The following is a 15,653-nucleotide window of genomic DNA, read 5'->3' as shown; positions in this document are numbered from 1 at the left end:
AGTTACACCCCTGCTCACAAGCCTAGACACAGTGCGTATAACCCCCTCCATTTCCCCCTTTCCCTGAGAGATATATATTGTATCTGCTAAATCATAATATAGATGGGATATGGCGTCCAAGCTGAGCTGCGTCATTCTTATAGCACACCGCCTAACTGTACCGATATAGGCCCTGATTCAGAGCCGGACGCTCTGACAGAGCGCTCGCTCTGAATCAGGGCCGGTCTTTTTTTTTTTTAGAACGGCCTCCTGGCCGCTCGCATAGCTGTGGGTGACCACCCACAGCTATAGCGAGCGGCCAGGAAGATGGTTGCGATGGTCAAGACCATCGCGACCATCGGGCTTGCGACGAGACCCTTGTGGTAGGGTCTCGTGGCCGCAAGCCCCAGAGAGATTTCGGCTCTAACAGAGCCGAAATCTCTCCCACTGACATCACTCGTGATGTCAGTGGGGCCGTCCCCAAACGGAGGCGTCCACTCCCCTGGCCCGCCCACAAAAGGGGGCGTGCTGTCACTCAACATTGACAGCACACATCCTTTGGTACGAGACCCGGAGCGATGGTTTGCCCGTCGCTATCCAGGTATGCGCTCTGGGCCACCATCGACCCGGTTGTGAGCGCTCAGCGCTTGCGACCGGGTCTGAATCAGGCCCATATTCAATTAGAGACGAAAAGCCATAATCGGCGAAAAAGTTTTGCCTGGTCAGAACTTATCTCCAAATTCAATTCCAGATGGAATTCGCCTAAGCGGAAACTCAATGCAATGTAATAGGCAAAAAAGTTTCTCCAAAGAATAGCAGGTGAAAAGGAGCGCAAAATCTTTATTTTGGGGGTGCAAACGTGGGGAAATGACCCAGAACCCTTGGGACAGTCTCCCAAAAGACAAATCTGGCAAAAAAATGTTTAAAAAACCTAACACCACCCCAAAAAAGTACTTTCATTTTTGGCGCGAAAAAAGTAAAAAGTGGGTGGACAAGATTAAAAACTAGCGAAATAGACCTTGGGGCTCTGCAAGGATGGGTCAGGTGTTTTGGGGATTGCAGGTGCACGTAGCAGGTGTGTTTTTGAAATTTTTTAAAAGTTCACTTTAGAAACATTAAAATATGCTAGCACCCATTTTCAAGTACCCGAAATTTGACTGGACTACTAAAGCTGCCCACACACATATCGATTTTTTTACCTGATTTGGCCAATTTCGACGAATCCTGTGGACAAATCGTGTAAAATATGCCCAAATTGTGAGTTTCTACTCACGACCACGATGCCAATTCGCTTCCCCGCTCGTCGTACATCGCATCCTCAGATCTGCCGTGCTGTAGTGCAGATTAATCTGGGACACACTGGATGCACGATAGATCTTAAGTTAGATTGGACATTTTTTACTCCAAATTGTGTGCCGGGGAGCTGCCGGGAAAAGTTCAGGGGAAATCGTACATCGTGGGAATGAGAACACATCACTATAGTATGTTAATGGGCACCGTTAGTTTCACCAAAAAATACAGCTTTATGCCATTCTTCACCACTTGTGCAAATACGCTAATACGAAGCAATTTAAACAAATTAAGTACCCCAATCACTTTTATTAGGGTTATTAGTACACATCTACATTGATTCCTTATGTTAGTGCATCTTTTTTGGGGGTTCAGACTGATTTCTCAACTTCTCACAGTACTTTCCCCCTGTTCCGCATTCGCCGCTTTTAGTTTTCGTGTGTTTAGGAATTGATTAGGCCGAAAAGCGGGGACCCGCACGAAAAGTTTTTTCACCTCTGAAACAGGCAAAGGAGGCGGAAAGTCGGACAGGTGAAACCTTTCTGACTTTTCACCTCTAATTCAATACGGGCCATAGTGTCCAGAGGGCAGTCAGGACATCAATCCCTCTCACCTCTGTGTCCTCAGGGGAGGGGGTGTAACCAGCATGGTGGAAGGTACGCTGCAGTCCTGTGCTCCTGTATTATACCTGTAAGGTAATGACGGGGAGGGGGTGTAACCAGCATGGTGGGAGGTACGCTGCAGTCCTGTGCCCCTGTATTATTCCTGTAAGGAAATGACATCTTATGTGTCCTCAGGGGAGGGGGTGTAACCAGCATGATGGGAGGTACACTGCAGTCCTGTGCTCCTGTATTATTCCTGTAAGGTAATGACGTCTTATGTGTCCTCAGGGGAGGGGGTGTAACCAGCATGGTGGGAGGTACGCTGCAGTCCTGTGCTCCTGTATTATTCCTGTAAGGTAATGACGTCTTATGTGTCCTCAGGGGAGGGGGTGTAACCAGCACAGTGGGGGGTACGCTGCAGTCCTGTGCCCCTGTATTATTCCTGTAAGGCAATGACGTCTTATGTGTCCTCAGGGGAGGGGGTGTAACCAGCATGGTGGGAGGTACGCTGCAGTCCTGTGCTCCTGTGCTATTCCTGAAAGGTAATGACGTCTTATGTGTCCTCAGGGGAGGGGGTGTAACCAGCTTGGTGGGAGGTACGCTGCAGTCCTGTGCTCCTGTATTATTCCAGTAAGGTAATGATGTATTATGTGTCCTCAGGGGAGGGGGTGTAACCACCATGGTGGGTGGTATGCTGCAGTCCTGTGCCCCTGTATTATACCTGTAAGGTAATGACGTCTTATGTGTCCTCAGGGGAGGGGGTGTAACCAGCATGGTGGGAGGTACGCTGCAGTCCTGTGCTCCTGTATTATTCCTGTAGGGTAATGATGTATTATGTGTCCTCAGGGGAGGGGGTGTAACCAGCACGGTGGGAGGTACGCTGCAGTCCTGTGCCCCTGTATTATTCCAGTAAGGTAATGATGTCTTATGTGTTCTCAGGGGAGGGGGTGTAACCAGCATGGTGGGAGGTACGCTGCAGTCCTGTGCCCCTGTATTATTCCTGTAAGGTAATGATGTCTTATGTGTCCTCAGGGGAGGGGGTATAACCTGCATGGTGGGAGCTATGCTGCAGTCCTGGGCCCCTGTATTATTCCTGTAAGGTAATGACGTCTTATGTGTCCTCAGGGGAGGGGGTGTAACCAGCATGGTGGGAGGTACGCTGCAGTCCTGTGCTCCTGTATTATTCCTGTAAGGTAATGACGTCTTATGTGTCCTCAGGGGAGGGGGTGTAACGAGCATGGTGGGAGGTACGCTGCAGTCCTGTGCCCTTGTATTATTCCTGTAAGGTAATGACGTCTTATGTGTCCTCAGGGGAGGGGGTGTAACCAGCACGGTGGGAGGTACGCTGCAGTCCTGTGCCCCTGTATTATTCCTGTAAGGTAATGACGTCTTTTGTGTCCTCAGGGGAGGGGGTGTAACCAGCACGGTGGGAGGTACGCTGCAGTCCTGTGCTCCTGTATTATTCCTGTAAGGTAATGACGTCTTATGTGTCCTCAGGGGAGGGAGTGTAACCAGCACGGTGGGGGTACGCTGCAGGCCTGGGCTCCTGTATTATTCCTGTAAGGTAATGATGTCTTATGTGTCCTCAGGGGAGGGGGTGTAACCAGCATGGTGGGAGGTACGCTGCAGTCCTGTGCCCCTGTATTATACCTGTAAGGTAATGACGTCTTATGTGTCCTCCGAGGAGGGGGTGTAACCAGCACGGTGGGAGGTACACTGCAGTCCTGGGCCCCTGTATTATTCCTGTAAGGTAATGACGTGTTATGTGTCCTCAGGGGAGGGGGTGTAACCAGCACGGTGGGAGCTACGTTGCAGTCCTGTGCCCCTGTATTATTCCTGTAAGGTAATGACGTCTTATGTGTCCTCAGGGGAGGGGGTGTGACCAGCACGGTGGGAGGTACGCTGCAGTCCTGTGCTCCTGTATTATTCCTGTAAGGTAATGACGTCTTATGTGTCCTCAGGGGAGGGGGTGTAACCAGCACGGTGGGAGGTACGCTGCAGTCCTGTGCTCCTGTATTATTCCTGTAAGGTAATGACGTCTTATGTGTCCTCAGGGGAGGGGGTGTAACCAGCACGGTGGGAGCTACATTGCAGTCCTGTGCCCCTGTATTATTCCTGTAAGGTAATGACGTCTTATGTGTCCTCAGGGGAGGGGGTGTAACCAGCATGGTGGAAGGTACGCTGCAGTCCTGTGCCCCTGTATTATTCCTGTAAGGTAATGACGTCTTATGTGTCCTCAGGGGAGGGGGTGTAACCAGCATGGTGGTAGGTACGCTGCAGTCCTGTGCTCCTGTATTATTCCTGTAAGGTAATGACGTCTTATGTGTCCTCAGGGGAGGGGGTGTAACCAGCACGGTGGGAGGTACGCTGCAGTCCTGTGCTCCTGTGTTATTCCTGTAAGGTAATGACGTCTTATGTGTCCTCAGGGGAGGGGGTGTAACCAGCTTGGTGGGAGGTACGCTGCAGTCCTGTGCCCCTGTATTATTCCTGTAAGGTAATGATGTATTATGTGTCCTCAGGGGAGGGGGTGTAACCACCATGGTGGGTGGTACGCTGCAGTCCTGTGCCCCTGTATTATACCTGTAAGGTAATGACGTTTTATGTGTCCTCAGGGGAGGGGGTGTAACCAGCATGGTGGGAGGTACGCTGCAGTCCTGTGCTCCTGTATTATTCCTGTAAGGTAATGATGTATTATGTGTCCTCAGGGGAGGGGGTGTAACCAGCACGGTGGGAGGTACGCTGCAGTCCTGTGCCCCTGTATTATTCCTGTAAGGTAATGATGTATTATGTGTCCTCAGGGGAGGGGGTGTAACCACCATGGTGGGTGGTACGCTGCAGTCCTGTGCCCCTGTATTATACCTGTAAGGTAATGACGTCTTATGTGTCCTCAGGGGAGGGGGTATAACCAGCATGGTGGGAGCTATGCTGCAGTCCTGGGCCCCTGTATTATTCCTGTAAGGTAATGACGTCTTATGTGTCCTCAGGGGAGGGGGTGTAACCAGCATGGTGGGAGGTACGCTGCAGTCCTGTGCTCCTGTATTATTCCTGTAAGGTAATGACGTCTTATGTGTCCTCAGGGGAGGGGGTGTAACGAGCATGGTGGGAGGTACGCTGCAGTCCTGTGCCCTTGTATTATTCCTGTAAGGTAATGACGTCTTATGTGTCCTCAGGGGAGGGGGTGTAACCAGCACGGTGGGAGGTACGCTGCAGTCCTGTGCCCCTGTATTATTCCTGTAAGGTAATGACGTCTTTTGTGTCCTCAGGGGAGGGGGTGTAACCAGCACGGTGGGGGTACGCTGCAGTCCTGGGCTCCTGTATTATTCCTGTAAGGTAATGATGTCTTATGTGTCCTCAGGGGAGGGGGTGTAACCAGTATGGTGGGAGGTACGCTGCAGTCCTGGCCCCTGTATTATACCTGTAAGGTAATGACGTCTTATGTGTCCTCCGAGGAGGGGGTGTAACCAGCACGGTGGGAGGTACACTGCAGTACTGGGCCCCTGTATTATTCCTGTAAGGTAATGACATCTTATGTGTCCTCAGGGGAGGGGGTGTAACCAGCATGGTGGTAGGTACGCTGCAGTCCTGTGCTCCTGTATTATTCCTGTAAGGTAATGACGTCTTATGTGTCCTCAGGGGAGGGGGTGTAACGAGCATGGTGGGAGGTACGCTGCAGTCCTGTGCCCTTGTATTATTCCTGTAAGGTAATGACGTCTTATGTGTCCTCAGGGGAGGGGGTGTAACCAGCACGGTGGGAGCTACGCTGCAGTCCTGTGCCCCTGTATTATTCCTGTAAGGTAATGACGTCTTATGTGTCCTCAGGGGAGGGGGTGTAACCAGCATGGTGGAAGGTACGCTGCAGTCCTGTGCCCCTGTATTATTCCTGTAAGGTAATGACGTCTTATGTGTCCTCAGGGGAGGGGGTGTAACCAGCATGGTGGTAGGTACGCTGCAGTCCTGTGCTCCTGTATTATTCCTGTAAGGTAATGACGTCTTATGTGTCCTCAGGGGAGGGGATGTAACGAGCATGGTGGGAGGTACGCTGCAGTCCTGTGCCCTTGTATTATTCCTGTAAGGTAATGACGTCTTATGTGTCCTCAGGGGAGGGGGTGTAACCAGCACGGTGGGAGGTACGCTGCAGTCCTGTGCCCCTGTATTATTCCTGTAAGGTAATGACGTCTTATGTGTCCTCAGGGGAGGGGGTGTAACCAGCACGGTGGGAGGTACGCTGCAGTCCTGTGCTCCTGTGTTATTCCTGTAAGGTAATGACGTCTTATGTGTCCTCAGAGGAGGGGGTGTAACCAGCACGGTGGGAGGTACACTGCAGTCCTGGGCCCCTGTATTATTCCTGTAAGGTAATGACGTGTTATGTGTCCTCAGGGGAGGGGGTGTAACCAGCACGGTGGGAGCTACGTTGCAGTCCTGTGCCCCTGTATTATTCCTGTAAGGTAATGACGTCTTATGTGTCCTCAGGGGAGGGGGTGTGACCAGCACGGTGGGAGGTACGCTGCAGTCCTGTGCTCCTGTATTATTCCTGTAAGGTAATGACGTCTTATGTGTCCTCAGGGGAGGGGGTGTAACCAGCACGGTGGGAGGTACGCTGCAGTCCTGTGCTCCTGTATTATTCCTGTAAGGTAATGACGTCTTATGTGTCCTCAGGGGAGGGGGTGTAACCAGCACGGTGGGAGCTACATTGCAGTCCTGTGCCCCTGTATTATTCCTGTAAGGTAATGACGTCTTATGTGTCCTCAGGGGAGGGGGTGTAACCAGCATGGTGGAAGGTACGCTGCAGTCCTGTGCCCCTGTATTATTCCTGTAAGGTAATGACGTCTTATGTGTCCTCAGGGGAGGGGGTGTAACCAGCATGGTGGTAGGTACGCTGCAGTCCTGTGCTCCTGTATTATTCCTGTAAGGTAATGAAGTCTTATGTGTCCTCAGGGGAGGGGGTGTAACGAGCATGGTGGGAGGTACGCTGCAGTCCTGTGCCCTTGTATTATTCCTGTAAGGTAATGACGTCTTATGTGTCCTCAGGGGAGGGGGTGTAACCAGCACGGTGGGAGGTACGCTGCAGTCCTGTGCCCCTGTATTATTCCTGTAAGGTAATGACGTCTTATGTGTCCTCAGGGGAGGGGGTGTATCCAGCACGGTGGGAGGTACGCTGCAGTCCTGTGCTCCTGTGTTATTCCTGTAAGGTAATGACGTCTTATGTGTCCTCAGGGGAGGGGGTGTAACCAGCTTGGTGGGAGGTACGCTGCAGTCCTGTGCCCCTGTATTATTCCTGTAAGGTAATGATGTATTATGTGTCCTCAGGGGAGGGGGTGTAACCACCATGGTGGGTGGTACGCTGCAGTCCTGTGCCCCTGTATTATACCTGTAAGGTAATGACGTCTTATGTGTCCTCAGGGGAGGGGGTGTAACCAGCATGGTGGGAGGTACGCTGCAGTCCTGTGCTCCTGTATTATTCCTGTAAGGTAATGATGTATTATGTGTCCTCAGGGGAGGGGGTGTAACCAGCACGGTGGGAGGTACGCTGCAGTCCTGTGCCCCTGTATTATTCCTGTAAGGTAATGATGTATTATGTGTCCTCAGGGGAGGGGGTGTAACCACCATGGTGGGTGGTACGCTGCAGTCCTGTGCCCCTGTATTATACCTGTAAGGTAATGACGTCTTATGTGTCCTCAGGGGAGGGGGTATAACCAGCATGGTGGGAGCTATGCTGCAGTCCTGGGCCCCTGTATTATTCCTGTAAGGTAATGACGTCTTATGTGTCCTCAGGGGAGGGGGTGTAACCAGCATGGTGGGAGGTACGCTGCAGTCCTGTGCTCCTGTATTATTCCTGTAAGGTAATGATGTCTTATGTGTCCTCAGGGGAGGGGGTGTAACGAGCATGGTGGGAGGTACGCTGCAGTCCTGTGCCCTTGTATTATTCCTGTAAGGTAATGACGTCTTATGTGTCCTCAGGGGAGGGGGTGTAACCAGCACGGTGGGAGGTACGCTGCAGTCCTGTGCCCCTGTATTATTCCTGTAAGGTAATGACGTCTTTTGTGTCCTCAGGGGAGGGGGTGTAACCAGCACGGTGGGGGTACGCTGCAGTCCTGGGCTCCTGTATTATTCCTGTAAGGTAATGATGTCTTATGTGTCCTCAGGGGAGGGGGTGTAACCAGTATGGTGGGAGGTACGCTGCAGTCCTGGCCCCTGTATTATACCTGTAAGGTAATGACGTCTTATGTGTCCTCCGAGGAGGGGGTGTAACCAGCACGGTGGGAGGTACACTGCAGTACTGGGCCCCTGTATTATTCCTGTAAGGTAATGACATCTTATGTGTCCTCAGGGGAGGGGGTGTAACCAGCATGGTGGTAGGTACGCTGCAGTCCTGTGCTCCTGTATTATTCCTGTAAGGTAATGACGTCTTATGTGTCCTCAGGGGAGGGGGTGTAACGAGCATGGTGGGAGGTACGCTGCAGTCCTGTGCCCTTGTATTATTCCTGTAAGGTAATGACGTCTTATGTGTCCTCAGGGGAGGGGGTGTAACCAGCACGGTGGGAGGTACGCTGCAGTCCTGTGCCCCTGTATTATTCCTGTAAGGTAATGACGTCTTATGTGTCCTCAGGGGAGGGGGTGTAACCAGCACGGTGGGAGGTACGCTGCAGTCCTGTGCTCCTTTGTTATTCCTGTAAGGTAATGACGTCTTATGTGTCCTCAGGGGAGGGGGTGTAACCAGCTTGATGGGAGGTACGCTGCAGTCCTGTGCCCCTGTATTATTCCTGTAAGGTAATGATGTATTATGTGTCCTCAGGGGAGGGGGTGTAACCACCATGGTGGGTGGTACGCTGCAGTCCTGTGCCCCTGTATTATACCTGTAAGGTAATGACGTCTTATGTGTCCTCAGGGGAGGGGGTGTAACCAGCATGGTGGGAGGTACACTGCAGTCCTGTGCTCCTGTATTATTCCTGTAAGGTAATGATGTATTATGTGTCCTCAGGGGAGGGGGTGTAACCAGCACGGTGGGAGATACCCTGCAGTCCTGTGCCCCTGTATTATTCCTGTAAGGTAATGATGTCTTATGTGTCCTCAGGGGAGGGGGTGTAACCATCATGGTGGGAGGTACGCTGCAGTCCTGTTGCCCTTGTATTATTCCTGTAAGGTAATGATGTCTTATGTGTCCTCAGTGGAGGAGGTATAACCAGCATGGTGGGAGCTATGCTGCAGTCCTGGGCCCCTGTATTATTCCTGTAAGGTAATGACGTCTTATGTGTCCTCATGGGTGGGGGTGTAACCAGCATGGTGGGAGGTACGCTGCAGTCCTGTGCTCCTGTATTATTCCTGTAAGGTAATGACGTCTTATGTGTCCTCAGGGGAGGGGGTGTAACGAGCATGGTGGGAGGTACGCTGCAGTCCTGTGCCCTTGTATTATTCCTGTAAGGTAATGACGTCTTATGTGTCCTCAGGGGAGGGGGTGTAACCAGCACGGTGGGAGGTACGCTGCAGTCCTGTGCCCCTGTATTATTCCTGTAAGGTAATGACGTCTTTTGTGTCCTCAGGGGAGGGGGTGTAACCAGCACGGTGGGAGGTACGCTGCAGTCCTGTGCTCCTGTATTATTCCTGTAAGGTAATGACGTCTTATGTGTCCTCAGGGGAGGGAGTGTAACCAGCACGGTGGGGGTACACTGCAGTCCTGGGCTCCTGTATTATTCCTGTAAGGTAATGATGTCTTATGTGTCCTCAGGGGAGGGGGTGTAACCAGTATGGTGGGAGGTACGCTGCAGTCCTGGCCCCTGTATTATACCTGTAAGGTAATGACGTCTTATGTGTCCTCCGAGGAGGGGGTGTAACCAGCACGGTGGGAGGTACACTGCAGTCCTGGGCCCCTGTATTATTCCTGTAAGGTAATGACGTCTTATGTGTCCTCAGGGGAGGGGGTGTAACCAGCACGGTGGGAGCTACGTTGCAGTCCTGTGCCCCTGTATTATTCCTGTAAGGTAATGACGTCTTATGTGTCCTCAGGGGAGGGGGTGTAACCAGCACGGTGGGAGGTACGCTGCAGTCCTGTGCTCCTGTATTATTCCTGTAAGGTAATGACGTCTTATATGTCCTCAGGGGAGGGGGTGTAACCAGCACGGTGGGAGATACCCTGCAGTCCTGTGCCCCTGTATTATTCCTGTAAGGTAATGATGTCTTATGTGTCCTCAGGGGAGGGGGTGTAACCATCATGGTGGGAGGTACGCTGCAGTCCTGTTGCCCTTGTATTATTCCTGTAAGGTAATGATGTCTTATGTGTCCTCAGTGGAGGAGGTATAACCAGCATGGTGGGAGCTATGCTGCAGTCCTGGGCCCCTGTATTATTCCTGTAAGGTAATGACGTCTTATGTGTCCTCAGGGGAGGGGGTGTAACCAGCATGGTGGGAGGTACGCTGCAGTCCTGTGCTCCTGTATTATTCCTGTAAGGTAATGACGTCTTATGTGTCCTCAGGGGAGGGGGTGTAACGAGCATGGTGGGAGGTACGCTGCAGTCCTGTGCCCTTGTATTATTCCTGTAAGGTAATGACGTCTTATGTGTCCTCAGGGGAGGGGGTGTAACCAGCACGGTGGGAGGTACGCTGCAGTCCTGTGCCCCTGTATTATTCCTGTAAGGTAATGACGTCTTTTGTGTCCTCAGGGGAGGGGGTGTAACCAGCACGGTGGGAGGTACGCTGCAGTCCTGTGCTCCTGTATTATTCCTGTAAGGTAATGACGTCTTATGTGTCCTCAGGGGAGGGAGTGTAACCAGCACGGTGGGGGTACGCTGCAGTCCTGGGCTCCTGTATTATTCCTGTAAGGTAATGATGTCTTATGTGTCCTCAGGGGAGGGGGTGTAACCAGTATGGTGGGAGGTACGCTGCAGTCCTGGCCCCTGTATTATACCTGTAAGGTAATGACGTCTTATGTGTCCTCCGAGGAGGGGGTGTAACCAGCACGGTGGGAGGTACACTGCAGTCCTGGGCCCCTGTATTATTCCTGTAAGGTAATGACGTCTTATGTGTCCTCAGGGGAGGGGGTGTAACCAGCACGGTGGGAGCTACGTTGCAGTCCTGTGCCCCTGTATTATTCCTGTAAGGTAATGACGTCTTATGTGTCCTCAGGGGAGGGGGTGTAACCAGCACGGTGGGAGGTACGCTGCAGTCCTGTGCTCCTGTATTATTCCTGTAAGGTAATGACGTCTTATGTGTCCTCAGGGGAGGGGGTGTAACCAGCACGGTGGAAGGTACGCTGCAGTCCTGTGCTCCTGTATTATTGCTGTAAGGTAATGACGTCTTTTGTGTCCTCAGGGGAGGGGGTGTAACCAGCACGGTGGGAGCTACGTTGCAGTCCTGTGCCCCTGTATTATTCCTGTAAGGTAATGACGTCTTATGTGTCCTCAGGGGAGGGGGTGTAACCAGCATGGTGGAAGGTACGCTGCAGTCCTGTGCCCCTGTATTATTCCTGTAAGGTAATGACGTCTTATGTGTCCTCAGGGGAGGGGGTGTAACCAGCATGGTGGGAGGTATGCTGCAGTCCTGTGCCCCTGTATTATTCCTGTAAGGTAATGACGTCTTATGTGTCCTCAGGGGAGGGGGTGTAACCAGCACGGTGGGAGATACGCTGCAGTCCTGTGCCCCTGTATAATACCTGTAAGGTAATGACGTCTTATGTGTCCTCAGGGGAGGGGGTGTAACCAGCACGGTGGGAGATACGCTGCAGTCCTGTGCTCCTGTATTATTCCTGTAAGGTAATGACGTCTTATGTGCACTTATCATGTACAGGGTGACACTATCCAGCACCATGTACAGTATATGATATCCTCTGAGTGCTACATGTACTGTAGTCCGTCTGTATAACCAGCTTATAGTATATCACCAATAATACATTGTACACCAAGAACGTACCTATTGGTAAGTGAGGGTGGGGTAATAACAGGGTGATATAAGGAAGGAACACTTTATAGTTTATAATAGAAAAATAATATTTAATACTCTGATTAACAAATATTAAGCTAATACAGGTAAGCAGTGAGGCATGCTGGGCGTTGTAGTCCAAGTAATCCTTTACTAGGTAGCATAGTCTAGCACTACAACTCCCAGTATGAGGCCGGCAGCAGAAATAATGATCTGGAGAAAGTTTTCTTGTAAGAGATGTTTATATACAGCCGCACAAGACAGAATATTATACACACAGATTGTAATAACGTCATAACGTCATAAACATCTCACACTCCTTATAGCGCAAAGTTACACAACACACAGAGCACGTGTTACACTATATAATATGCTATATACTAGACAGAGCAAAGTCGCCTTTCCCATAATGTGAGGTCGGGGCTTATAGCTCTATGGAAGCCGACGGACAACATCTAATGTGCATATGTAAATAATGTCATCAGTTATGGCTGAATGTACACAGGAAAGACAGATAATATGGTAATAACATCAGGAAACCTCAATTACATGTTACAGTGTGTTTGTATTTTTATCTGTAGATATAGGTAATTACAGCTGTGCCCACAGGGGGTTATGTATATACTACGGTAATAGGATCCCCAACCTAGCAAGTGGATAATACTCTCACCCCCTAAGAGTTCACTTCAGAAGCACAGGTGGATATTTGGGCTTTTAGCTTCCACCAGTATACATTATAAAACATTTGGACCCCCTCTCCCTTTATCACACCCATCCCTCTCCTCTATGGATACAGGGCCTGATTCAGACCCACTCACAAGCTCATTGCGCTCGCAAACAGGTCGATGGTGGCCCAGTGCGAACGCTCGGCGTGTGCAATGTGCGTGCATGAGCCCCATAGCGAGTGAGAACTTCACTCGCTCCGGGGCTCACAGCAAAACGGGGCGGCTGGTGATGTTGATCGACAGCTCGCCCCGTTTTGTAGGTGGGTAGGGGGGTGGCTGAACAAACGGAGGCGTTCCCGAAGGAACGCCTGCCGTTTGTGGGTGGCCCTGCTGACATATTTCGTGATGTCAGTAGTGGACATTCTGCTCTATTAGAGCAGGAAGTCCACTCGGCATTGCGAGTGCTGAGACTTTACCTTAGGGTCTCCTCACAATGCTGATGGTCGCGATAATCGTGACTATCTCCAGCCCGCTCTCACATGCTGTGGGTGGGCACCCACGGCTTAGCAAGCGGGCAGGAGAAAAAAAATAAAAAATCTCCGCCCTGATTCAGAGCGATCGCTCGCAAACAGCTAGCGGCTCTGAATCAGGCCCTAAATGTCAGTTCTCATAAAGTGGACAGACAGTATAAGACGCTGGATGGATTAAGGATAAGACACAGGGGGGGGGGAGTACAAAGCCTTGGAGAGTGATAAAGTGGAGAGAGATAAAGTACCAACCAGTCAGCTCCTAACTGCCACAGCTTAGCAAGCGGACAGGAAAAAAAAAAAATACTCCCCGCCCTGATTCAGAGTGTGCGCTCACAAACAGCGAGCGGCTCTGAATCAGGCCCACAGTTTGTCTTTCAGGAGACAACATTCAGTTCCTGCATACATCACAGCCAATAGGAACAAGAGTAGTACGGACTTCAGTGATAGGGCACACACTGGCTGACAGGCAGGTTATTGCAGCCAATCATAGCTCTCGCTGACATGTATATTATCTATAATGAACATTTCTAACACACTAACAAGGGAACAAATCCAGTCACCTGGTTACACAGAAGGAGGGGCTCAGCTGTAGCTCCACCCATCGTGACATTCTATTGGCTATTTTACTACCTATCAGATTCCCCTCCTTGCGATGTCCCCAGTCTCTGGATGGATTCCTCCCGGCTTCTGATCACCCATTAATCGTCATGTGACCATTGTCTATGTATAATGCAGCATGAAGGGGCTCAGTGAATGTGGCCTCAAAGGTGTGTAAGTGTTCGAAATCCTCAGATTTATCACGGTTGCTACAAGAATAAAAGGCCAGGCTTCCATCCTCATAATCCAGACACATCAACACTTTCCTCCAGGAAACATCATCTTCCAACTCAGTCTTATCTCTGTCATGTATCACTGAAAACACATTTTTCTTAAATTTCCCATTTATATAAATCCTTTTCACAGAGAAACACCAGGACTTGTTATTGTATCCAATGCCTGACTGACGTCCTCTCCTTTTGATACTGGGATAACACATCCCCACCCTCCAGTCCCCTGATTTACTGACATCCACTTCCCAGTAATGTCTCCCTGAGGAGAATCCCCTTGTGCTTATTACCTGATAATACTGGAATCTCTCTAGTGTTTTGGGGCGGTTCTGGCTTATATCTGAACTGTATGCAGTTTTTCTGTCATCTGATATACATACAAAATTACTAGCTGTGTCTAGATCCAGTAATAATATCCCTGTATTTATATCTGTCATAAGAACAGATTCATTATTACTAGCTGTGGTTACATCCCGTAATATGTCTGTAGCTTCCTGCACATAGATCCCTGTATTTATACCTGTTATTATATCAGATAATGTGTGTAATGTCCCTGAGATGAGACCCACATCCAGATCTCCTGCACCACAGACCTGGTTATCATGTCTCTCTGTGTCCTCAGTATCACACAAGTCACCTGTGTCTGGTTCCTGTAAGACAGTCACTGGGTCAGACATGTTACACAGCTCCTCAATGTGACGCATCTTCCTGGACAGCTCGTCCTTCTTTATTACCAGCTGCTGGATCAGATCAGAGACTGAGAGTGAAATGCGCTGCTCCTGCCTGGAGATCTCACTCAGGACTCTCTTCTCCAGGTCATCCAGCTGTCTCCTGATGTCTATAAACAGGGCAGCAACTCTCTCTGTTACACCAGCTGCTTTTTCCTGATCTTCTCTCCTGCGCTCCTGCAGACTCTGGACTCTTCTCTCAGCCTCAGCTCTCTTTGTGGTCAGTTTCTGCAGAGCATCTCTCAGCTTCTCCTTCTTCTTCTCAGAGGCCTCATCCAGTGATTCCATCTGATGTCCTCTGTGTTCCCCGATCAGACAGCAGGACACACAGATATAGGCAGCGTCCTCAGTGCAGTAATATTTGAAGAGCTCCTTATGGACGGAGCATTTTCCCTTCTCTGAAAAAATAGTTGGATCAACTAAGACATGTTCTGCTGACTTGTTGTGCGTTTTCCAATGTATATCACAAAGAGAAGCTTCACACCTGAGACAGGTTTTAAGAGCAGGTACTAAAGATTGGACACAGTAAGTGCAAAACACCCCAGTTCCTTCCTCTGGAATAGAGCGGACATGTTCTGCTATGTTGCAGAGCTTCCTGTTCTTCTCCAGGGCAGGACGCTGCTGATACTCTGCTCTGCATTCAGGACAGGTATAAACTCCAGACCCCTCCTGTGTATCCAGCACACGATCAATACAGACCCGGCAGAAGTTGTGGCCACATCTCAGGGTTACAGGATCTGTATAAATGCTCAGGCAGATGGAACAGCCCAGCTCCTGTCTCAGATCAGCAGACGCCATCGCTGGCAGCAGGAGAGAGAAATGAAAGTGACACTCAGATACCAGTGAGGTGACACTGTGCACACAGGGCGAGGCTGGGCTTGTATTTCAGGTTCTACCTATTAGCTCAGAGACTGTGTAAAAATGTTTATTTATGATGGAAACAGGTAATCTGATGAAATTAATTAATTTAGGGGGGAAATATGAGTTATATTATTCAGAGTTGGGTGTAAACAGAAGTTGCTGATTTTTTTTGGCAGCAACTCATGTTTAGTAATTCACATTCTCCAAGCCACGTGGGTGCTTATTATGTGCACTATCCGGGCCAGTAAGTGATATGTGCATGC

At 50.3% G+C, this 15,653-nt stretch overlaps 1 protein-coding gene across 1 annotated transcript; it reads right to left on the bottom strand.

Annotated features, from left to right (window-relative positions):
* Positions 1-12,039: 12,039 nt before the first annotated feature.
* Positions 12,040-15,327, bottom strand: LOC148521190 (E3 ubiquitin/ISG15 ligase TRIM25-like). Its single transcript, XM_088475552.1, has one exon. The coding sequence runs from the start codon at positions 15,325-15,327 to the stop codon at positions 13,666-13,668; it is 1,662 nt and encodes a 553-aa protein (XP_088331678.1). The 3' UTR covers positions 12,040-13,665.
* Positions 15,328-15,653: the final 326 nt, after the last annotated feature.

Source organism: Taudactylus pleione, unplaced genomic scaffold, assembly GCF_031769625.1.
Source record: "Taudactylus pleione unplaced genomic scaffold, aTauple2 ptg000173l, whole genome shotgun sequence".
Taxonomy (NCBI): Eukaryota; Metazoa; Chordata; class Amphibia; order Anura; family Myobatrachidae; genus Taudactylus; species Taudactylus pleione.
This window is presented reverse-complemented; position numbering and strand designations above follow the sequence as displayed.